Consider the following 25,550-nt stretch of genomic DNA (forward strand, 5'->3'; position numbering starts at 1 on the left):
TCCATTGCCTATTAGAGAAATTTTTATTGGGTTGAAAGGCTGTCTCACACAGATGGCCTTGTTTACACTGAACTTAGAGTTCTGTGTACTATTTTGAACTCCTCATTTTAAAAGCATAAGTCATTTTTTAGAAGGAGTATAGGTGGGACATAAAATGAGAGCCCAGATTATACAGAACAAATTCAAAAATGAAGTAAAAATAAATAATACACACAGTTTAATTTTATAATTTATCCAGAAAATAGCTGAATTGTCACAGAATGGATGAATGTATCCAAATATTTGAGAGATGTCATTGCATAAAAATGAGAGGAACTTTAATGGCTGAGGAAGTAAAACCTAATTTGATTTCCTCTGAAAACATAGTTAATGTCAAAGCCATGAGGGTCATTGTGGACATTGCTCTCAACTTGAGATGATTAGAGGGCAGATGTTTTTAGAAAACAGCTGTGCATTTATCTTGGCTATGGACTTGGAAACTCAATAGGATTTATGAATAGATTCTGCATAAATGCGGTCATCCCAAGAGGGTAAAAGAAATCCAATGTTAGCTTAAGAGCAAAAGCTCAGTAAAACTGCTGCGCTCCTATGTCTTCTCAATGAACGTCATTCCTCTTTCAAGTCTGGCAACGGTGTGTAGCTGATGAACATTTGCAGAATGGGTAAATCACTCTTTTTGTGATGTGATTCATCACCTTCAGGATACATTGAATATTTGGTTTTGATCTCTAAGGTAGCAATAAAATGTTTCTTTTACCATACATGCACTGAAGCTTAGAAAGAGAGAGCTCAAATTCAATGTCCCTCCATTATTTCAGGAGACCAATAGCCAAGAGAATGCCCCAAGTAACTTGTACCTTTTTCTCTAGAGAGGCTCATTTAGCTATATAAAGTCAATTAGTTTATGCATTAAGTCCAAGAAAGGCCATAAGCATCTGATTCAACAACAGTATTCCCAGTCAAAAAACCAACTCAACTCTGCTTGCATTGCAAATGAGTGAGGTAACAATGAAGAGTGGTTCTATTCTAGATTTGGGTAAACTATGAAATACTTCTATAATTTTTCTATGGATTTTCACCCAGAAATATGCACATTCAAAATGTCCCTTTTTTCTTCTTTCTGGAATCGCATTATAAATATGGCAAGCCTATTAAATCAGGTACTTCTGAAACCTCTTTGGCTCAAGTGAATAATGAATCCAAATCCTGTGTTGCTAATTTCTGGTCCTCTTCTAAAATACGGAGACAAATTTATCTATCACTTTAGATTGTCATCAAGGGAGAATAAAACTGGACAGGCTTTTGCTCAACAGAACAACCACAACTCTCTGTAATGTTTCCAAACTTATATTCTCACCCTTCTTATGCAGTTCTTAGATAATGAGAAATGTCTTAATGAAAATAGATATAACCAAGGAAAATAAAGAAGAAAAAAAAAGAAAAATAACCAAGTGTGAAAATGGTAGACATGAAGAGAGAGTTGGTTTCACTTGGACCAGAAGGTGATTGAATGTGAAATGTCTGAAAGTTAAATCTACCTTCAGTACTGCCAGCTTAATTTGTTTTGGTAGAAGTCATTGAGTGTGATTATGCTAACATATAAACTTCAAGTGACTTAAAAATGGGTTCATTCTTCATCAAGTAATTTTCTAGGGTGGTATTTCGGAGAATAAGGTAGATCCCTTCCTTGGCTCAGATAGGGAACAAGAATTCTCATGTTTCCACCATTCTTCATACCTCAGCATCTTTATCATCTAGCTGGCAACAGAAGGAGCACAGAGACAACCATGTGGGAGGAGTTATGGGCCAATGCCAAAAGTAGCATGCAGTATTTCTGCTCACATCCTGTCACATGACCAAATCTAATAGCAAGGAAGGCATAGAAACAAAGACTTCTCCTATGCCTGGGAATAAGCAGAGAATGGAATTTGGCAGATAGCAGGCAAAATTTGCCACATTCATGGTCCTGATTATTGAATGCTTTGCTTTTCCAAGATCATTTTGTCTTTAGTAAGAACTGTATACAAAACAATTTCAAGAAAACATGAAAATATTTTTTAACTCTTCAAAATCATTGTTGAAATAGATCACAGAGCCTTTTTTTGGTAGCCCATCTTTCAATGTCTTTATATCTTTACAATATAAGTTTATGTATAATTCACCAAATATAATAAATTACAAGGGAATGCTAATATCAGTGTGCCCATAAGACAAGGAGGTATAGGCACTCTAGCACGAGCATCTCCACCTCCTTTTTCATTCCCTGTGATGTATTTTAAAATAATGCCAGAAAAGAGTGATTGTGACCATTATAGGATAATATTTGTATAACCCTTTACCTTGGTAAGAGTGAAGAAATAGTAATTCAAGACATACAACTCTCGGATCCCCTTTCTATTCTCTTCTACCCCCTTTAAAGTGAAAAACCCATGTGTTTGGATCATTGAGGTTGGAAACTGAGTAATATCACTTCTCCAAAATAGATTTAATAATAGGGCGGCTAGGGAATGGTTTCCTGACCTGTTTGAGGGAGAGTCCAGACCTAGAGAAAAACATGGTGTATAAGTTTTCATATCCATTAGTGGAAAAGAATCAGATTTAGGTTTTATTTTTAAAGTCAATTCTTGTAAAACTATTATAGTTTTTGCCTTCAACTGTCATCTTACAACACTTACTTAATCTACAATAGTTAGTGATAAGGATTTTCACAAAGGATTTATAACTTAATAATTCATATTTAATTAAACCTTTTTAAAATTAATTTCTTCTAAGTTCAAATACATAATATACAGGAATACAATTGAGAATACAATTGAGGGATACTAGCAGCTACACATAGGTTTTTGTAAAACTTGAAAAGGTGGGAAAATTTTGTATTATTTTTCTCAAAACAGACTCCCAAAACTGTGCCCCTTTGATGTATCACAAAACGTGGATCCCACCTCTGACTTCATTTCACCCCTGACTGTGGGATGATTTTGTTGGACAAACAGGAAGATATTTAAAATAATCCCTATTAAAATGCCTTCTTAAGATTCTAGACTTCTAAGTGTCTTTCCAGACTGATCAAGGTCATTAGTTGTTAGAACTCTTTCTTTAAATAAATGAGCAATTCCTGATCAAACTGAAAAAAATAATAATGAAGTTCATTTGAAGTAAAGTCATACATATAACCATGGTAAATGATAACCAGGAGCTATTAGGTAGTGCTGCATCTAAAGATATTTGTGCATTCATAAGACAAATATTTATTGAGCAACTACTACACGAGAGACATTATTATAGGTGCTGGGGAAAACTTAATGAAGAAAGTAGATAAAAGTCTCTGTCTGATGGAGCTTATATTCTAATGGGGAGATTAAGCTAATAAAATAGGTAAAATTTATCAATGCCTAATAAGCATTGTGGGAAAAAAATAAAAAGGAAGGAAGTTTGTAAAAGGCTCAGAGATTAGGGATAACAACTCTATATAGGACAGTGTGGGAATGTCTCACTATGAAGGCGACATTGAGCTGATATTTGGGGAAAGAATATTCCAGCCAGAGAAGAGTGCAGGTGCAAATGCCCTGAGAAAGGCCCATGTACACCTGTTTAAAGAAAGGGACAGAGTCTGAAGAAGAATGAGCACGAGGAAGAGGTACAGGTGCAAGATCAGATCAGAGAAGATCTAGGGGTCCACATCAATGAGGGCCTTAATTTCTGAGGACACAGTGTTTACTTTGAATAAAATAGGATGCCATAGGGAGATGGTGAGCAGGGACTTGCTGAGGTCTCATTTTCATTTTCACAGGACCACTCTGTAGTATAGTGAATAACTATGGTGGGGGGGGGGGGGCAAGTCCTGGGAAGGAATGGGAAGCACTCTATTAAAATATTGGTATTCCAATGTGGGCTTATTAAAGCAAATTTAATTGCTCAGGAAGTATAAATAAATTCAGACACATTCTCCACCCCCACTTTGTTAACCATATACCTTTCCTCTTTAAGCTTTATCTTGATGAAGTAAGTTAGAGGAAAACTGCATTTTGGAAATACAACCCCTTAGAAGTGGTTGGAAAGGAAAAGATTGGTAGTAAACTGTTCCAAGCAGCACAAGGAAAGTACAACGTATTAGTCCTTGAGGGGCTGCATCTGATTCCCAGGGCCAGTCCAGCCTGGAGAGCTGTGCCGTTCTGCTGTGACCTCTGTACTCTTAGCTGAGAACAATAAATGATATCAGGATGAAAGAAAAGAAGCACATGTTTGCTTGTTTCATCCCCTATCACAGTGAAGCCTGAATGAAATTATCAGCTAAGTCAAGGCCTATCAACGACAGAGATAGACACTTCCCACTTTCCACCATCAGCACTCCATATGTTCTGGTTGGAAAAAGGAAAAACGTGTGTGTGTGTGTGTGTGTGTGTGTGTGTATGTATATGTGTATATATATATATATTTATATTATTTATACACACATATGTATGACTTGAATGCCTTATTATTCCTAGATAATTGCTGCAAATTTGGAACTCACCTTGTCAATGCAGGTTTTGCCTTTAGAATTTCAATGCCATATGCCCTCATTAGTCTGGGTTGGGCCCATCTGATCTCATTGTTTTTTATAAATGTTATTTTTTTTATTTTAAAAAATAAATTTGTTCTTTTTAGATGTACATGACAATAGAATGTATTTTGATATATATAATATGGAGTATAACTTGACCTAATTAGAATCCCCATCTTGTGGTTGTACATGGTGTAGAGTTTCACCAGTCATGTATTCATATATGAACATAGAAAAATTATGTCCAACTCATTCTATTGTCCTTCCTGTTCCCATTCCTTCTCTCTTCCCTTCATTCCCCTTTATCCAATCCAATGAACTTCTGTTCTTCTCTACTCCCCAACCCCCATTGTGTGTTAGCATCTACATATAAGGGAAAATATTCGGCCTTTGGTTTTTTTGCAATTGGCTTATTTCACTTAGCATAACAGTTTCCAGTTCCATACACTTACTAGAAAATGCCATAATTTCTTACTTCTTTATAGCTATGTAATATTACATTGTGTGTAAAAACACCACATTTTCTTTGTCTATTCATCTGTCGAAAGGCAGGTAGGTTGATTCCATACCATGGCTATTTTGAATCTAGCAGATGTAAACATTGATGAGGCTGTGTCAGTATAGTATGCTGATTTTAAGTCCTTTAGGTATATGCTGAGGAGTGGGATAACTGGGTCAAATGATGGTTCCAATTCAAATTTTTTGAGGATTTTCCCACCTGCTTTATAGACTGGTTGCACCAATTTGCAGTCCTACCAGCAATGTATAAGTGAACCTTTTCCCCCACATCCTCAGCAACATTTATTGTTACTTGTATTCTTGATAATTGGAGTTCTCACTGGAGTGAGATGGCATCTCAGTGTAGTTTTTTTTTTACTCTCCTCATTTATTCTTTTTTTAAATTTTTTTTATTAGTTATACATGACAGTACAATGATCTTGACAATTCATACATTTGAATCAAATGGGGTATAATTTCTCATTTTTCTGATTGTACAGGTTGCAGAATCACATTGGTCATACAGTCACCTATATACATACAACAATAATAATGTCTATTTTATTCTTCTGTCCTTCCTATCCCACCTTCTCCTCCCCTCCCCTCCCATCACATCTCTCTACCCAATCTAATGTGACACACTTCTTTTTTTTTTTTCTCCTCACAACATCATACATGTATTCTGTATAAGGATGAGAGTCTCCTTCCATCTTCCATGCAAATCTCCTTCTCTCTCCTTTTCCCTCCCACCTTTCTTCCCTATTTAGTGGTAATCTTCTTCTCATGCTCTTCCTCCCTATCCCATTTTGAGTCACCCCCTTATATCAGAGAAGACATTCGGCATTTGTTTTTTAGGGATTGGCTAACTTCACTTAGCATAATCTGCTCTAATGCCATCCATTTCCCTGCAAATGCCAAATTTTTACCCCTCGCACATCAGATATAGCTCTAATCTCTAGAGTATACAAAGAACTCAAAACGTTAAACAACAAAAAAATAAATAACCCAATCAACAAATGGGCCAAGGACCTGAACAGACACTTCTAAGAAGAGGATATACAATCAATCAACAAATACATGAAAAAATGCTCACCATCTCTAGCAATCAGAGAAACGCAAATTAAAACTACTCTAAGGTACCATCTCACTCCAATAAGAATGGTGGCCATTATGAAGTCAAACAACAATAAGTGCTGGCGAGGAGGTGGGAAAAAGGTACACTCATACATTGCTGGTGAGACTGCAAATTGGTGCAGCCAATTTGGAAAGTAGTATGGAAATTCCTTGGAAAGCTGGGAATGGAACCACCATTTGACCCAGCTATTCCCCTTCTCAGACTATACCCAAAAAACCTAAAAAGAGCATACTACAGGAACACAGCCACATCACTGTTTATAGTAGCACAATTCACTGTAGCTAGACTGTGGAACCAACCTAGATGCCCTTCAATAGATGAATGGATAAAAAATATGTGGCATTTATACACAACTGAATATTTCTCAGTGTAGTTTTAATTTGTATTTCTCTAATTGCTAGTGACGTTGAATATTTTTTCATGTATTTGTTGACTATTCATATTTATTCTTCTGTGAAGTGCCTGTTAAGTTCCTTTGCCCATTTATTGATTGGGTTATTTGTCTTTTGGGGGTGTTAAGTTTTTGAGTTCTTTGTATATCCTGGAGATTGATGCTCTATCTGAGGTGGAGATGGCAAAGATTTTCTCCCATTCTATAAGCTCTCTCTTCATATTCTTATTGTTTTCTTTGCTGTAAGGAAGCTTTTAGTTTTGATACCATCCCATTTATTGATTCCTGATTTTACTTCTTGCACTTTAGGAGTCTTGTTAAGGAAGTTGGTTCCTAAGCCAACATGATGGAGAGTTGGGCCTACATTTTCTTCTAGTAGGGATAATAGGTGCATGGTCTCTGGTCTAATGCCTAGGTTTTTGATCCACTTTGAATTGAGTTTTGTGCAGTCTGAGAGGGGTTAAATTTTTATTCTACTACATATGGATTTTCAGTTTTCCCTGCACCATTTGTTAATTAGACTTTCTTTTCTCCAATGTATGTTCATGACAACTTTCTCTAATATGACATAATTATATATATATATATATATATATATATATATATATATATATATATATATGGGATATATATATATATATATATATATATATATATATATATATATATATGGGTTTGTCTCTGTGTCTTCTATTCTGTTGCATTGGTCTCCGTGTCTGTTTTTGTGTCAATACCATACTGTAGAATAATTTAAGGTCTGGTATTGTGATGCTTCCTGCTTCACTTTTCTCACTAAGGATTTTACTTTGGCAATTCTGGGCCCCTTATTTTTTCAAATGATTTCATGATTGCATTTCTGTTTCTATGAAGAATGACACTGGAATTTTAATAGGAATTGCATTAAATCTTTATAGTGTTCTTGGTAATATGGCCATTTGGACAATATTAATTCTGTTTATCCAAGAAAATGAAAGATCTTTCCATCTTCTAAGACCTTCAATTTCTTTCTTTAGTGTTCTGTAGTTTTCATTTGAGAAGTCTTTCACCTCTTTTGTTAGTTTGATTCCCAAGGTGTTTTTTTTTTTTTTTTTTAATTTTAGGCTATTGTAAATGGGATATTTTTCCTGATTTCTCTTTCAGCTGTGATATCTTTTTAAAAAAAAATTTCAGTTGTTGATGGACCTTGATTTTATTCATTTATTTATATGTGATGCTGAGAATCAAACCCAGTGCCAGGCAAATGCTCTACCACTGAGATTATTGTTACTAAGCACAGTATTGCATAACAGATCTCTATATCTTCTTCATCTGCATAACTAGCACTTGATAGCCATTGAGTAGCAATTCCTAGTTTCTACTGCCTTCAGACCCCATTCTGCTTTCTACTTCTATAAATCAGTTTAAACATTTCATATAAGTGGAATCATGCAGTATTTGTCCCTCTGTGACTGACTTATAATATCCTCAAATCTCATCCATCTGGTAGCATGTGAAAGGATCCCCTTCGTATTTAAGGCTAAAGAATATCTATCTTTATGTATATATCACATTTTCTTTACACATTCACCCATCAATGGGCATTTAGATTTTTTTTTTCATATCTTGGTTATTGTAAATAATGCTTCAGTGAACATGGGACTGCAGTTATCTCTCTGAAATGCTGTCAGCTCTTTTTGATAAATACCCAGAAATTGGGTTAAGAGGTCATATGATTTTCCTATTTTTAAGTTTCTGAGGAACCTCCATACTGTTTTCCATAATAAGTGTATCATTCTGTAGTTCTACTAATAGTGGACAAGGGTTGTAAATTCTCCACAATGTTGCTGATACTTATTATTTTGAATAATGGCCATCCTAATAGGTGTGAGGCAATATCTCAGACATCATACTCAGGCCATCATTTTCAACTAGAATCTTTTTATTGCCTATATTACTTGAGCGGGCATTGACAAGCTAGAGACAAATGTTTATTTATGGAGAGTACCTGAAATTTTTACTCACAAATAAGCATGTATCCTTTTACTCATAAATAAGCTCATATTATTTGTGCTATGTTTTTGTTTATAAAATCCTGTGAAAAATGGGGAAAATTTAGTTCCTGCTATTAAATGTCTGTCCTCCATGCAAATATAAATATTATGCAAACTACATGCATGCATAGTATCATTTAACTAAATAATCTGGCTGAGTAACTAAAGATCATCTCAGGATATACTATTAAAATTTGTGTGAAGTTTTTGAGAAAGATTATTTTCTGTGACTATCACTGTAAAATGCTATTTTATACAGTTTCATCTCTATATCACAGCAAAGTAAATATCAAAAGAGTGAATTTTGAGAAACTATACTTTTTTTTACTTCAGAGAAGCCATTTGACCTACAGAGAAATTTTAAATGAGCAAATGTGATTGACATTAATTAGAAATTAATGCCCCAAATCATAACCTTTTGATATTGATAACAATTGGTAAAATATTTACCATTATGCAGAGAAAATACTTTAAAATAATCATTCACTTTTAGGTATACTTCCATTAAGCTTGGGGACAAAGTTTTTTCCTCCCTGAATGGCAAAGCGCCAACATGGAGTCTATTGTATGGCCAACAGCATGAGTTACCATATTGTATGGCCAACAGCATGGGCTAACATACACCTGGGAGAGCTGGTCCAGGAAAATAAACAGCACTTCATTTGTGGTCCCAGGTCCTCCAAGTACATCCTGTATCTGGAGACTGAGGTCTAAAGTGCTGTTTCTGCCCATTATGTTCAGCTACAGCCCCACCCTAGTCTTTGGGACCTCCAAGCCTTCTACATTTCCTACCAGGAAATTGTTCTTTCTCCTCAGTGAGGAATATCTAGAGAAAAATCAACAGTCTCCACCCTCTCCCCAGATGTTATCACATTGGAAGTATGGAATAGGGTGGAGACGTCAAAGCAGTTGAAGTTCTAAGTGCAATTTGGCTCCAGCATCTGTCACCTCATTGATTGCTGGGGTTGATCCACATAATTTTACCCTCATTTCCTTTCCTCTCTCACCTCTCCATTTAGATTCCTCCCAAAGCCAAGTGTCTAGGTAAAGAGAATCAGGTAAGGAGAATGACCTAGACAGGAGATCACCCAGGAAGATAAAGAGTAATACAGCTAAAATATAGCTGCTAAATATTGGGAATGTGCTGGCTATCAGGCAATGTTGTAAATGCTTTCCAAACATTTTCTCTTCTAACCCATATAATGGCCCCAGAGCTAAGTGTGTAATTAGCTTTATCAGGAAATGGAAGCTTAGAAATGTAGAGTCATTTGGCCAAGAACATACAATTAAAAAATAGTAGACCAAGATTTGAAATTTAACTCTGCTTTTCTAACTCTGAAGTGAATGTTTGAACAGGAACATTGTGATATCTCCCCACCTTCTACCACCTTCTAACAGGGAGCAATAGGATCTATATTGTCAACATACCCTTGTTCTTAACACCAACCAGCAAAAGCAGCTCTCATATGCTGCTGGCATTAGTGGAAGCTCCCAGGTTCCCAGCAACATTCAGCCTGGTCTTTCTTGTGGGAGTCCTTCATAGATTTTTTTCCTCATAGGAACTTCTGTTGATAGCAGATCCTAGCAACTACTCCACTGGGGCTCTCAGTGTATCTCATCCCAGGTTTCAAACTGGCCATCAGTGTTAGTACAAGGTCCTGAAAGTTGAGTAGATGAGGCGAGTGATTTATTCAGAATAGTAGCAGGACCCTGACTCTCAGAAAGAGACTAAATTATCGTTAAGAAGAGATGCAAAATGTTTAGACCAGCAATTCAAGGGCTAGCATCAGGCCAAAAAGATGAAAAATTACCCTGAACAGAGAAATTATAACAAGGTCAGTAGACATGAAGTATGGGAGCAAAGAAGCTGGCTAGAAAGTACATTGAAACTGTATTAACATCCAGTTAGTCCACTGAAATGGAACAGCAAGAAGAGCTGAGAGGGGTTTTATTGGTCAGTTTTTCTGATTTCTGCTTATTTCTTGAGGGAAGGTGGTTTCATAGAAAAAGAATGCAAAGCACCCACAGCCTTCAAGAGCTCCAAGTACAACAGATTTGTCCTCATAGGGGACCATTGCAGTTGCATCATTGCCTCTCTAAACCGCCTCCTGGTAAAAGTCGGCTCTTTTAAGGATCTTCATCACATTGAAGGACAAAAACATGAAGGACAGTAGAGCATCTTACTTAGTTCCATTTGCTAAGACCTTTCAAGGATCCACGGATCCTCAATTCCAGATGAAATCTCAAACTCTGTAAAGGAACCTATCAAATAGGTTATGACAGAGACTGTTTTTGCATACTACTATTGTGTTCGAAATTGGAAGAATTAGAGATGTAGCAAGTCCATGGTGTTGGCTAATGTGGACATCTAGTACCAGAATTAGCCTTGGTATGCATGCCCTTTAAGTTAATCAAAATGTTAAGTTTAAAGAATTAAGACTGGAAGTCCTATCCAGATAAGGAAGCTTGTATTTTTTAACGGTTAATAGGAGACTGTAATAAAGACATAAATACAATGTCCATTTTCCCAGGCTCTGGAATCCTACAGTTGAGTTTAAAACCCATCTAGGAGATTGATGGTCCTGAACACATTACTTAACCTTGAGCCAAGTCTCTATGCCTCAGATTCTTCATTGACCATACAAAAAAATATAGTGCCTGTACTTCACAGTGTTATATCGTAAGGACTCAGTGAGATAATATAGACAAAGCATAGTATTTTGCACATGAAAACTGCTCCAAGTTTTCATTATTATTGTTATCATTATTATCATCACTATTATAATTGCATATTTTTACTTTCTTCAATTCTTTCCTTTCTCAAACATCTTAGAGTCTATGCTTGGGCTCTTTTAACTGGCAGTGAGTCAAAAGAGAATTTTCTATACCAAGTGACTGCTAAAGAATTCCTGGGAAATTCATAACTTCTTGATCTCTTTGGTAATAGCAACTAGAGTTAGGGCTACCTTACCTCTCATTTACTTCTTGTTTTATTAATATTACCATGATGTGAGCTGTTTATAAAGTTATGTTACAAAAATAAGTAGCTTATTTAAAGGCATCTATATTTGGGGCATGAATTAACTCTCAATTAAATTAGATTCTCTTTCCAAAAGTTAAGCAAATAATAAGTAATGTAATGCTCAATTAATTGACTATCTACTGATAGTCATTTTAATCCAAAATGACCTCTCCAAAAGCAAGCTTGCTAGTTCTAATATTTGAAAGATTTAACAAAGGAGTGTTTTCTTCTAGGGGAAGCAAGTGATTCCCCCTTTGGTCTATTTATTTTCTATTTTGTGGTGTTCTACTCTGTTCTTTTATACTCTCCCTTTAGCTGCAAAAATAATAAGGTTTATCTTAACAAATTAAACAATATAAAATTTACAGCTGAAAAGTAAATAGCCTTCTTCATCTCACTCCTATGAGATATCAGTGTTAGAAGCTAGCATGTGTCTTTCCATGTATTTCTTTATATAAACTTCGAACACTCCCTAGCCTAACTTTCCATAAACACACCCAGTCCTCCCTATTATATTGAACCAAAAAATGGCAATTTTTTTATAGGTCCCCACCATTCTTTAACACCAACCCACAAATGGAGCCAGACATTCTATTTTCTGTTTTACACACATGCCTCAGCCATCCCTTTTTGGTTTGCTTTAGCTACTTCACTTTGACGGGATATTCTCCACCACCACCCCAATTCTACCTGCTCTTGAAAAATGTACACCCTTTAACTTATCAAACTCCCTTTATGTTAATTGTCTAAATCATATTTTGATTGCCTAATTTATGCATGGTAGTATTTTATGATTTATATACTATTTAATACAGATGCCATATGTTTGAGTTGTTTTTTTTTTTTTTTTCCTAATTGCTCATGTCTTTTGAGCTAACTGGACTTTATTGCCTAGCTGAGAAGTGTTGTGTTCTCTATATATGTATTTATTCCATTGTTAATCTAAGGATGTAGGACAAACTGCAAAAGTTGATGCATCTTTTGTAATATAAAAGTCCTTACAATAGGGCTGGGGTTGTGGCTCAGTGGTAGAGCACTTGTCTAGCATGTGTGAGGCACTGGGTTTGATTCTCAGCACCACATATAAATAAATGAATAAAATAAAGGTCCATCAACATCTAAAAAGGTATTTTTAAAAAGTCCTTATACCAATACTAACATTCAATAATGCTTCATACTAGGGATTCTCAGTACTATTCCTTTTTCTTGATTATTTATTTTAATCATAGGATCCTTTAATTAAATGGAAATTCACCATGATAATAACCTCAGACTCTGGTCCTACCACCTAAATTTGTGTTATCATAGAGTGATTCTCCAAAGCATTCATGATACTTATGTTACTTTGTCCCAAGATAATAAATTTTTAGTGATTTGTTAGAAAAATTCAGTTACGTCTGTTTGAGTTTTAAAAGTAAGAATCTAATAATACCTGTGACCATTTTTAGATCATTCTCACTGTTAAGCTAATACTAATATTTCTCAGATAAATATGATTTCTGTAGATTGTGAGATTTTATTTTGTGATGATATTTAATAGGTTGTTTTTAATTAATCTTTTAATAAGATGAAATTTAGCTTTAAGTTTATTTAAGATGGATTTCCTTACTCAAGAAAATCATCTCAATATCCTGCATCTCCCCCAACCACACCCCCTCCAAAAAAACAGAAAGAATATTATCTCCATCTAGTGGACAAATTATTATATTACAACCTACAAAAAAATATCCGATGCCCTAGAATATCTCCTATCAGGCATTTTTCTGCCCTACTAATAAATATTTTGGTTTTAATTGGTAAGTGGTAATTTTATGGCAAAAATGTTAAATGTTTTAACATATTTAGCAATATTTTGCCCAAATGTAAGTAGGGTGTCCTTGTAATTTAGTTGCTTAATTGAATTGAAAAAATATTAAAATTTTAAAAATTACAGAATTTGGGGGCTACTTGGTATTTACTCAGGTGAATTGAGAAAAACTAAACCAAAATTATCCTCCTATATCTCCTATACTTCCATTCATGCAGAATGAAGAGATTGTGTTTCCTTTTAGTTTTTATAGCAGACGGATCATCTTAATGCTAATGGGAAATCAGCGCACACAGCTTTCATTGAGCGCTCATTCTTAGGTCCTCAGGTTTCAGCATGAACTACCTATGCATCTTTATAGGAGGGAAGTGCACGCCTCTCCTCTCCCTGTTCAAAAGTCTTTAACATCTTCCAACTATATATTGCATGCCTTCAAAAGCCCTCTTTATATATCACTCATTTTTGGAGATATCTCAGATAGATATCCCAGTGAATTAACCTTCCTACCTTCATTTCTGTGTCTCCAAGTGCTCATGGTTGGTGTTCACTAACTGCTTATTTAATTACACACATTGGGGAAGAGCTTGCCTGAGATCTCCTAATATGGCTTGAATTCAAGGATTAGAGACCCTGTTCCACTCTGGCTTTCCTTGAGGTTGCCATATCACATATACCAGTGCCTAGCCTATCCAAGTGAATCAGATGTCCCTTTTTTGATATCACAGTCACTGATACATAGTTGTGGTGTATGTAATTATACAATGGAGCTGAAGGAATATCAGGAATGATAGATGATTAAATCCGGTTAGATCAGTAACTTGAAAATAACTATTTTAGGACCTGGTATCCTTGTCTATAAAATGACTCTGTTCAACTAGATAATTCTTATTGTCTGAGGGACCAAAAAAAAATAATACATTTATAAGGAGACACATTCATAAGAAAATTTTAAGTTGGAAAACATATTTTTGATTGGTTAAGCTACACTGTGAATTTTTTTTCCACGTCTTCTACTTGACAGGTTGATTTGGAAGCAGCATTCTTTTGTCGTAGATTTGCAGGTGATCCATGAAATATCTAACCCCTACTTTATTCTTCAGGTTTGGCTTCAAGTCTTTGGGTCATAACACTATTAATAACTCCAATGAAGAAAACAAAGAACATTTTAAAATTCACTGCTTACTAGTTTGGATAACACTCTTGGGGGAAATGTTGATGACATCTAAACCTAAATGCATGTACTTATTTATCATATAATAAACTTCACTTATTCATTAACAGTTTTTTTTTAATCACACGCCTCCTGGATTATCTCTAGTTATCTTATAAACATACAAGAGTTGACTTCATTTTGATACTTCTTGATATTTCACTTAGAAAAGCTCTTTGTGGAAAGTGCATACAGCTTATGAGTTTTATAATTTTAAAAAATATGTGTATGTATGGTTCTTTTTCCCTCCAACTCTAAAAATTGATATTATTAAACATGGCACCAATCATTCATTCAAACCACTTAGGTGTTGTTTCATTCTTCTGTTTTGTGGTGCTGAGTTTTGAACTTGGGGCCTCATACAAACTAGGCTGAGCTCTACAACTGAGCTACACTCTCAGCCCATTAAAGGGCAATATTTGAAGTGCTGTTACAGGTCTGGGGCCTGCCATGTGGAGATGGACAGCCACTACAGTCCTTTTAATATTGCTGGAAACAATTCCAGTAAAACACAGAGTAGCAAGCAAAAGTTTACCAAAGAGACTGAGAAGTGAGGACACTGTACAGCATTAGGACCTGTGTGGAACTCCTGCAGAGAGGATGCTATGGTACTCACAGAGTTTGAGTTTTTAAGGAAATATTGTCCATAGGTTTTTGTCTCTGTTTCCTGCCCCCTTAATTGGTCATACTACCTTTTGAAAAGTCCCCACTAAGTTTACTTTGAGTGTCTTGCTGCTTTGGCTATCGGGGTGAGTGGGGTTGTGACATAGTTTCGGTGATAAGAGAGGGGACTGGAGACATGGTTACAAGAGATAATGATGACATGGTCCAGAAGCTCTTGTTTTTTCTTAAAAGGGTGTCATTTGTTAAGGCTGGGGGAGGTTTTGACATACCAGGTCTGTATGGCCAGGTTCCTATCCTTTCAGAAAATGCTCCCTGGGCTTTTTAGTTACACTTCATTGTCATTTCACCCTACTCACCTCTACCTAACAGTGCCCTGTGAAGCTCTAAGAATATCCTGAGTCTCCATCTTCAGAAAGCTCACTGTCTAGGAATGGAGATCAGATGGTAAATATACTCAGTTCACTGTAAATTCTGTCATTACGAATGGAGAAGTGTCTTGAGATCATAGAGAAGAGCATCTCATGAATTTCTGAGGTATCAAGCTGAGGTTAAAGTCTGAGTCCTTAAGGAGGAGCAACCGTTAGGCAGGAAAAAGCAGAAGCCAGGCAGGGCTGGCCTGGCCTAGGATGTGCTGCTCCAATGAGTGCAGAATACACTTGACACAGAGGGTTGCCAGTTGAGGTTGTGAAGATAAGTAATTGCAACTGAGAGCAGGCAGTGAAGACTTGTAGTCTAGTAAAGAAGTTTGGGCTTCAACTTCAAGGTAATAGTGAATTATTGAATGGTTTTAAACAGAAGAAGGGTGTGGTTGCATTTTAAGAAGAGTCACACTTGGTACAGATTGGAAGATGAGTTCAGGAGACCAAGAGAAATGCTCTTATAATAATGTAGGTGGGAGTTGAATACTGGATTTAAAATGCCTATAATAAATTAGGAATGGAAGGATAGGGGATATAATGGAAAACAGTGGCTGGATATGTATATTGGGTAGCGAAAGAAGCTCAGGTTTGGAGGAATAATAATAATAGGCATATAACTGGCACTTGTTGAGTTGAACTCAAAGGTTTAGTGAATTTTTATGTATTTGCTCTTTTCAACAAATAATTTTGATTCTGCATTAGAAGAGCTGTTTTTAAATAATTGTTTCTTTTTAGCTGAAATTGAGTTTAGAATGATCTGTCTTTTGTGTCTGATCAAAAGTTAGAAAATCAGAACGTGAAGCCAGTGGGGGTGTGTGGGGGTGTGTTTGTGTGTGTGCACGTTTCTTATTTATGTTTACTTTTATTTATTTTAATATTATCATTTTTCACAAGCAGGAAGCAACTATAAATTTTCCCATGCTAAATTCCTAAATTGAAGCTAAATGTTTTGGTAAAATATCAACATGTGAGTGTTTACCACAACATAATTCCTTTTCTTTCATTCACAGTTTTGATGTGGACAATGGCACATCTGCGGGACGGAGTCCCTTGGATCCCATGACCAGCCCAGGGTCTGGGCTAATTCTCCAAGCAAATTTTGTCCACAGTCAACGCCGGGAGTCCTTCCTGTATCGATCCGACAGCGATTATGACCTCTCTCCAAAGTCTATGTCCCGGAACTCCTCCATTGCCAGTGATATGTGAGTACAGGAAGGGGCAGGAATGAAGAAATCAACCCAATTTACTTCCACAGTTGATGATGTAATAATACCAAAGAGTTTGTTCAACTGCATCACTTTTCTCTAAAACAGGAAGAATGAGTAAAATCATGCAAACTGAAAATGAATGGTAGATTCAAGTTGAGTACTCTGTCATTCTTGATAAGACACATTTATTTTCCCAGAAAAACATTGGGAAAAGTGAGAATTGCATTTTTAATGGGCACTTACATTTAAACATCAGCTTATATTTATGTAGGACCTGGCTTTTAGCTGCCCTGCCACAATGAGTACTTTCTAATATTTTGAAAGACTTTAAAGTCAGAAAATCCCTGTGAATGTATCTCAAGTGATGTATATATAGAGGCTAACACTGGTTTGTCAGATTACTTTAGAGATGTTTTGGAGATGTGGCTTAAATTAAGCCAAATTTTAAAGATGAATCACTAGAGGCAAGCCCATAAAACATTAGACAGACTCGAATATCACTGAAGACATGGCACACAATGGAAAATAAACTGCAGATCTTATACTATTTTCAGCTCATTTTTGTAGCACATTCCATTCTTGCTTTTATGTTCTATTTATGTGCTATGTTCTGCATTGTCATATTTGGTAGCTTTCTCTATGTATAGAACTGATCTCCACTTTCCTCTTCTGTATCTCAACATCCATCCAGGTACACTCACCATCTTCTAAAAACATCATCTCAAAAACTCATAATGGGTTATAATTCATCTTATAGGAATTAGACTCTATGAGGCCCCTAAGGGCCTGTGTTATTCTTGGTATCCTAATAGATCATCCAAGTATTGCAGGTGGTCAAGTGGAATTCTAGAAATGAAGTTGTGTTCTACTCTTCATTATAACCTCTAGTTATTATTAGGTGTTTACTTTTAGTTATTAGTTTTTAGCATTTGTATTATTGTTGTCCACACTTTATTTCCAAACAACTTTCTTTTCTCATTGGCCCTATCTCTGTGCTATTCTTATCCCACTTTCATAGGTTTGAAATTCAGGATAATTGTCTATTCATTCACCAATAATGAAAACACTTCTTGAGACTTCTGGTATATTTAAAGTTCCTAGTCTGGAGCAGGGAGTGGAGGTCTGGAATTTTAGGTCATTGTTATAAAATTTGGAGCATAGCATCCTTGAGGTATTTACAAATCACTACAAAAGCACGGAAAAGAGAAGGGGGATTTTCTGCACAAGGGAACAGTGCAGAAAACAACAGACAGGGAACAATATTTGCAAAATATGAGGCATGGAAAATGACTCAATTAAGGAGTGACAGTCTGCTTGGTGTAGGGAGCAAAATGTGGCAAGAGAGAAAGATTCAAATGCAGTATATGGGAGCCAAGAGCCATGGAGGTTCTTAGCTCAGGTTTGCCCTGATTATATTCTTGTTTCCATGCATTCCAATCACTCTATTGTGGAATCTTAGCACAGGGAAGTGGTTTGTGTCACAATTCACAGAAACAAAGCAGAATAAATTTGATGAAGACCTAGATCAAGGAAATGGCAGCAGAGAAAAGAGATTGGTCCAGATGCAAGAGGGACAAGGTTTACAGAAGTGTGTGCATGTATGTGTGTTGGGGAGCAGCCACCTGGGGAAGGAGAATCAAAGGGATTGCTAAAGTTTTTACCCTGAATGAGTAAAATGGTGATGTTGATGTGAGGAACAAAGAACAGAGAGTAGACAACATGACGGCAGGTAATAAGTAATAGATTTGGCTTTTATCGGATGAGGATAGGGGAACAAGACAACCATTAGGCCCAAGGACAAAGAGCAGAAATAGTAGTCCATAGGACCAAGAGAACTTAGAAGAACCAGTTACTACCTATGATTACTAGGTCTTTGGATGACAGTTGAGTGAAGAATTCTTCGTCAGGTTATGGAATTAAAAACCCACTATGTTGAGGAGTGAATTGATGGTTGAGATCTGAGCAAGTACATGTATCTTTTGAGAAGGTTAATGAGGGAGAGAATAAAATTGCTTGAGGAATAATTAAGTTTAAGGCGAACTGTTTCTTGTTTTTTTTTTTTTTTTTTTTTTAATTTGGGACACTTGAGATAAATGAAAATAGAGATTAAAATTCAAGGAAAAAAAGAGGTTAAAAAGTGGAGTTGTCATTGCTGAAAAAATATGATTCTGAGTTCAAGTAAAGAGATTATCTCTGGAAAAGTAATAGAGACAAGTACTGTATTCTTTAGGACGAACAAAAAAGAAACAAGTGAAAGGGGAAAACATAAATCTAGAGATGAATGAGTAAAATGTTTAGAGAGTTAATGGCTAATGATCTCTATTTTTGCAATCATAGAAGGTATAATCATTAAAAATCAAAGAAGATAGGGATAAGAAAGACGTAAGAAAATCACCATGAAGATCAAAAAGAATAACAGAATGAAGATGACCAGAGGAACACTGAACATTCCCATAGATCACAATAATGATTTTGAATGGAAGCCAGCTAATCTAACTTTATCAAAGGCAAGACAATTTTGGAAAAATCTTACAATGAATTAGTAGACTTTATGTAGTTATGTGTTCTGTTTTTTAAAGTTGTAGAAAATTGATCTTTTAGTACCAGCTTGTGTAGATAGTTCCTTCATACCCTTTACCCAAGTTAATAAGGATTAAGTACATACACACATTTTATAAAAGGCCTATAACATTTCATATTTAAATAGGACCTTTATTTTCAAAGCCCACTGAAAGGGGTGACCTGGTCTTATGCTGGACCAATACAAGAGTTTCTTTATTAGCTTAGCCTCATTGTAGGAGTGACTGGTTTAATCAGGCCATGATGCAATTCTGTATTACAGAAAAATAACATCTTGAACGTGCTCAGTTTTCCCATTCCCTTGGTATATTTACATATAAGATTTTCCTTTTACACTCACTGACACACAGAGCACATTCTTTCTACCAAGGATATGGAGTTTCTGTGGGAAGAAAGAGAAGGAGAATAAATAATTACCAATTTAGTATAAATCTGATACATCCCAGGTCATCTACAACATAAAGGATATGCCTTCTCTTTACTGGACTCTCCTGTAGCTATAAGTAAGCTTGTTTCCTTACCTTATCTCATTTGGAATTCTGTGAAGATTGTCCAACAACCATAATTCAACTGTGCTTGATGATTTTATATTTATTGGCCTAGTTGAGCTTTCTACTGAGAAAATTCCTGAGAAATTTCAGGCACAAACAGTACCAGTGGAAGTTTGTGATTATCTATTTGAATGAAATGCTTTAGGAAACCTTTAAATGTTCAGTAATTTGGAATGTAATTGTTTGATTTATTGAAAAAGTGAAGAGGAAAATAATCACTTCCCAGTAGACTGGATTTTGTGACTTTGTCTTCTATAAACAATTCTAGAAAACAGTTGAGGCATGTGGAGAGAAAAGGCCAATAATGATAGTAATGATAATCATAACTCACATTGCATGTTCTACCCTTAGCTTTCCCAGATATTTTCATACCAGCTGTTTCATCTGAGGTACTCACAGTTCTTTCAATGGGGACATTATTATGCCACTTGCAGGCAAGAGATCCAAAGTCCAGTGATTTTAATCTTGCTTAAGAACACAATAAATATTATTATCAATTCTAAAAGAATATATTTTGATACTACCATTGGGAACAAAGTGCTGTGAACTAGGGGGGGATCCAACATGGCGGCGAGAGGGGAGGCAGCACTTTCAGTACCTCCTCAACAACGGAGTCAGAGAGACGCATGGATACGCTTAGATTCGACCTGCTGAGAAACTCCTAGCAAAATTCCACTAAAGAGAGACCGGCCGGGAATCGGTAGGATTTTTGGAGGTGACAGTTTGCGCTAGACGAGTGAATCTCCGCCACGCAGTGCAGAGGTCCAGACCCGCCAGCCGCTGCCCGCGCGACTCGGCGACTGTCGGCTGCCTGCACCGGCCCCCGCATCAGGGCGGATAGCCTCTGAGGCGCAGCGCAGCAGGAGTGGTGCAGGGACTCTAGGAAGAGGTCTCTCGCCAAGCCTTCATGAAATAGCGAACCGGGAGCTGAAACCAACCAGAGACAGACCAGTCCCACCCCTCCCTTTGGACACTCTGGCAAGGAGCCTGGGGCCCGCCATAGCAGAGAGGTGACATCACCAAAAAATTAAACTGTTGGTTCCCAGATCACCCCACCACAGCACTGGGGCTTAGATGAATGACAGAGAGGGTGTTCATCGTTCAGGATATAGGACACGCGGTGGGGCTGCAAGTGTAATCAGATCCTTGGGGAACCGCCTCTGGTGAACAGGACCTGGCTGGCTGGCTGGGAGGAGGAACAGGGGGAGGGGCCATATAAGTGAAAGGGCTCTGGACTAACAGGATTGAGAGACTCCCAGGAGCCACCGTACAGGGATTTCTGTCAGCACATAGAGGGCAGAAGCTCGGCTCAGAGGGCACAGCTCCGCCTATTGGAAGAGAAGAAAATGGGATTCAGCCATAGAACAGGGGATGCCAGCATGGCAGAGATCTGATGTCATCGGAGAGCGGCCGAGGAGAGAACTTCATCGGTGCCAGCGGCGACGGAAACAGTTGGTCCCCTGGTAGGGAGGGTGACTCACAGATACCCGAGTCTCTCTCGCTTTGTCGTCGAGCCAGAGGGGAGGAGCGGGGCCACCACCCGCACCCACAAGGTAGGCAGACCTGCGACCAACCTGCAGATCAGGCCCAGCGGTCTGCAGGCGTGGTAGGAGGGGCAGGGCAGAGCCGCCGCCCGCGCTGGCAAGGTAAGCAGACCTGCGACAGACCGGCGGATCAGGCCCAGCGGCCTGCCAGCGTGGTACACACTTCACCCCAACTGGAGTAGGGGCAGAGCAGAGCCTTCGCCCGCTCCCAGATCAGGCCCAGCGGCCCGCCTGTGTGGTGGTCAAGTGACCCAAATTGGAGTGGGGGCGGAGCGGAACTGACACCCGTGCCCGCAAGGTGGGCAGACCGGCGACCAACCTGCAGATCAGGCCTAGCGGTCCCCGGGTGTGGTAGGAGGGGCAGGGCAGAGCCTTCGCCCCCACCTGCAAGGTAGGCAGACCTGCGACAGAACCGCGGATCAGGCCCAGGGGTCCGCGGGCGTGGTAGACACCTCACACCAATTGGAAGAGGGGCAGAGCAGAGCCCCCGCCCGCACCTGCAAGGGAGACTTTTCAACTATACAAGAGCAATATAAATATATGGGGGGGGGGAATTTCAAAAACACAACAGTTTCACCAAGAAGAAAGAAACACAAGCAGTATGAAAAGACAAGGAAAGAAAAGACTACAAGCAATGCAGGTCAACTCAACTTTAGAAGAGGTAACAGCTGCAGCAGATGGAATGTCAGATAAAGAATTCAGGATATACATGCTTCAGATGATCTGGAGTATCAAGGAAGACATTAGACAGCAAAATCAGACAATGAAAGATCACTTCGACAAGGAATTACACAAACAAATCCAGGAAGCAAAGGATCAACTATACAGGGAGATAGAGGTTATAAAAAACAAACAAACAGAAATCCTAGAAATGCAGGAAGCAATAAACCAACTTAAAAACTCAATTGAGAATACTACCAGCAGAGTAGAACACTTAGAAGATAGAACATCAGACAATGAAGACAAAGTATTTCAACTTGAAAAGAACATAGACAGCTCAGCAAGACTGTTAAGAAACCATGAGCAGAACATCCAAGAAATATGGGATAACATTAAGAGACCAAACTTAAGAGTCATTGGGATACAGGAATGTATAGAACTCCATACCAAAGGAATGAGCAATTTACTCAATGAAATAATACGAGAAAACTTCCCAGACTTGAAGAATGAGACAGAATCCCAAATTCTACAAGCCTACAGGATGCCGAATGTGCAAAATTATAAGAGATCCACACCTAGACACATTATAATGAAGATGCCCAACATACAGAATAAGGAGAGAATTTTAAAAGCTACAAGAGAAAGGAAGCAGATTACATTTAGGGGCAAGCCAATCAGGATAACAGCTGATCTTTCAACACAGACTCTGAAAGCTAGAAGATCCTGGAATAACATATTTCAAACACTCAAAGAAAATGGGTTCCAACCAAGAATTGTGTATCCAGCGAAATTAAGCTTCAGGCTGGAAGATGAAATTAAAACCTTCCACGACAAACAAAAGTTAAAAGAATATGCAGCTAGAAAACCATCTCTTCAAAACATCCTCGGCAAAACATTACAGGAAGAGGAAATGGAAAATAACAATGAAAACCAACAGTGGGAGGTAGGACAGTAAAGGCGGGGGGGAATAATCATAGAGGAAAACAAACCATGTTTAGTAACATAAATAAACAAATATGGCTGGAACAACAACCCATATCTCAATAATAACCCTAAATGTTAATGGCTTAAACTCACCAATTAAGAGACACAGGCTAGTAGAATGGATCACAAAACAAGACCCAACAACATGCTGCCTACAGGAGACGCATTTGATAGGAAAAGACATACATAAGCTGAAGGTGAAAGGTTGGGAAAAATCATATCACTCATATGGACTTCGGAAACAAGCAGGAGTGTCCATACTCATATCAAATAAAATAGATTTCAAGCCAAAGTTAATCAAAAGGGATAAAGAGGGACACTACATACTGCTTAAGGGAACCATACACCAACAAGACATAACAATCATAAATATATATGCCCCAAACAATGGTGCAGCTATGTTCATCAAACAAACTCTTCACAAGTTCAAGAGTCTAATAGACCACGATACAATAATCATGGGAGACTTCAACACACCTCTCTCGCCACTGGACAGATCTTCCAAACAAAAGTTGAATAAGGAAACTATAGAACTCAATAACACAATTAATAACCTAGACTTAATTGACATATATAGAATATACCACCCAACATCAAGCAGTTACACTTTTTCTCAGCAGCACATGGATCCTTCTCAAAAATAGATCATATATTATGTCACAGGGCAACTCTTAGACAATATAAAGGAGTAGAGATAATACCATGCATCCTATCTGATCATAATGGAATGAAACTGAAAATCAACGATAAAAGAAGGAAGGAAAAAGCATACATCACTTGGAGAATGAACAATAGGTTACTGAATGATCAATGGGTTATAGAAGACATCAAGGAGGAAATTAAAAAATTCTTAGAGATAAATGAAAACACAGACACAACATATCGGAATCTATGGGACACATTGAAAGCAGTTCTAAGAAGAAAATTCATTGCTTGGAGTTCATTCCTTAAAAAAAGAAAAAACCAACAAATAAATGATCTCATACTTCATCTCAAAATCCTAGAAAAAGAAGAGCAAAACAACAGCAAAAGAAGTAGAAGGCAAGAAATAATTAAAATCAGAGCTGAAATTAATGAAATCGAAACAAAAGAAACAATTGAAAAAATTGACAAAACTAAAAGTTGGTTCTTTGAAAAAATAAACAAAATCGACAGACCCTTAGCCATGCTAGCGAAGAGAAGAAGAGAGAGAACTCAAATTACTAGCATACAGGATGAAAAAGGCAATATCACAACAGACACTTCAGAAATACAGAAGATAATCAAAAATTATTTTGAATCCTTATACTCCAATAAATTAGAAGATAGTGAAGGCATAGATAAATTTCTTAAGTCATATGATCTGCCCAGATTGAGTCAGGAGGATATAGACAACCTAAACAGACCAATATCAATCGAGGAAATAGAAGAAACCATCAAAAGACTACCAACTAAGAAAAGCCCAGGACCGGATGGGTATACAGCAGAATTTTACAAAACCTTTAAAGAGGAACTAATACCAATACTTTTCAAGCTACTTCAGGAAATAGAAAAAGAGGGAGAACTTCCAAATTCATTCTACGAGGCCAACATCACCCTGATACCTAAACCAGACAAAGACACTTCAAAGAAAGAAAACTTCAGACCAATATCTCTAATGAACCTAGATGCAAAAATCCTCAATAAAATTTTGGCGAATCGGATACAAAAACATATCAAAAAAATTGTGCACCATGATCAAGTAGGATTCATCCCTGGGATGCAAGGCTGGTTCAATATACAGAAATCAATAAATGTTATTCACCACATCAATAGACTTAAAAATAAGAACCATATGATCATCTCGATAGATGCGGAAAAAGCATTCGACAAAGTACAGCATCCCTTTATGTTCAAAACTCTAGAAAAACTAGGGATAACAGGAACATACCGCAATATTGTAAAAGCAATCTATGCTAAGCCTCAGGCTAGCATCATTCTGAATGGAGAAAAATTGAAGGCATTCCCTCTAAAATCTGGAACAAGACAGGGATGCCCTCTTTCACCACTTCTGTTCAACATAGTTCTCGAAACGCTGGCCAGAGCAATTAGACAGACGAAAGAAATTAAAGGCATAAAAATAGGAAAAGAAGAACTTAAATTATCACTATTTGCAGATGATATGATTCTATACCTAGCAGACCCAAAAGGCTCTACAAAGAAACTATTAGAGCTAATAAATGAATTCAGCAAAGTGGCAGGATATAAAATCAACACGCATAAATCAAAGGCATTCCTGTATATCAGTGACAAATCCTCTGAAATGGAAATGAGGACAACCACTCCATTCACAATATCTTCAAAAAAAAATAAAATACTTGGGAAT

General features: G+C 37.2%; 1 protein-coding gene across 4 annotated transcripts in view; it reads left to right on the forward strand.

The window, feature by feature from the left end:
- Pde4d (phosphodiesterase 4D) overlaps nt 1-25,550 on the forward strand; it is a 1,072,337-nt gene that overhangs the window by 846,184 nt on the left and 200,603 nt on the right. For all 4 annotated transcript variants that reach the window (XM_071612584.1, XM_071612590.1, XM_071612585.1 and 1 more), the window contains one exon: nt 16,690-16,881. In XM_071612584.1, the coding sequence (XP_071468685.1) occupies nt 16,690-16,881 (192 nt within the window). The remainder of the gene's footprint in view (nt 1-16,689; nt 16,882-25,550) is intronic.

Source organism: Marmota flaviventris, chromosome 5 (genome assembly GCF_047511675.1).
Source record: "Marmota flaviventris isolate mMarFla1 chromosome 5, mMarFla1.hap1, whole genome shotgun sequence".
Lineage (NCBI taxonomy): Eukaryota > Metazoa > Chordata > Mammalia > Rodentia > Sciuridae > Marmota > Marmota flaviventris.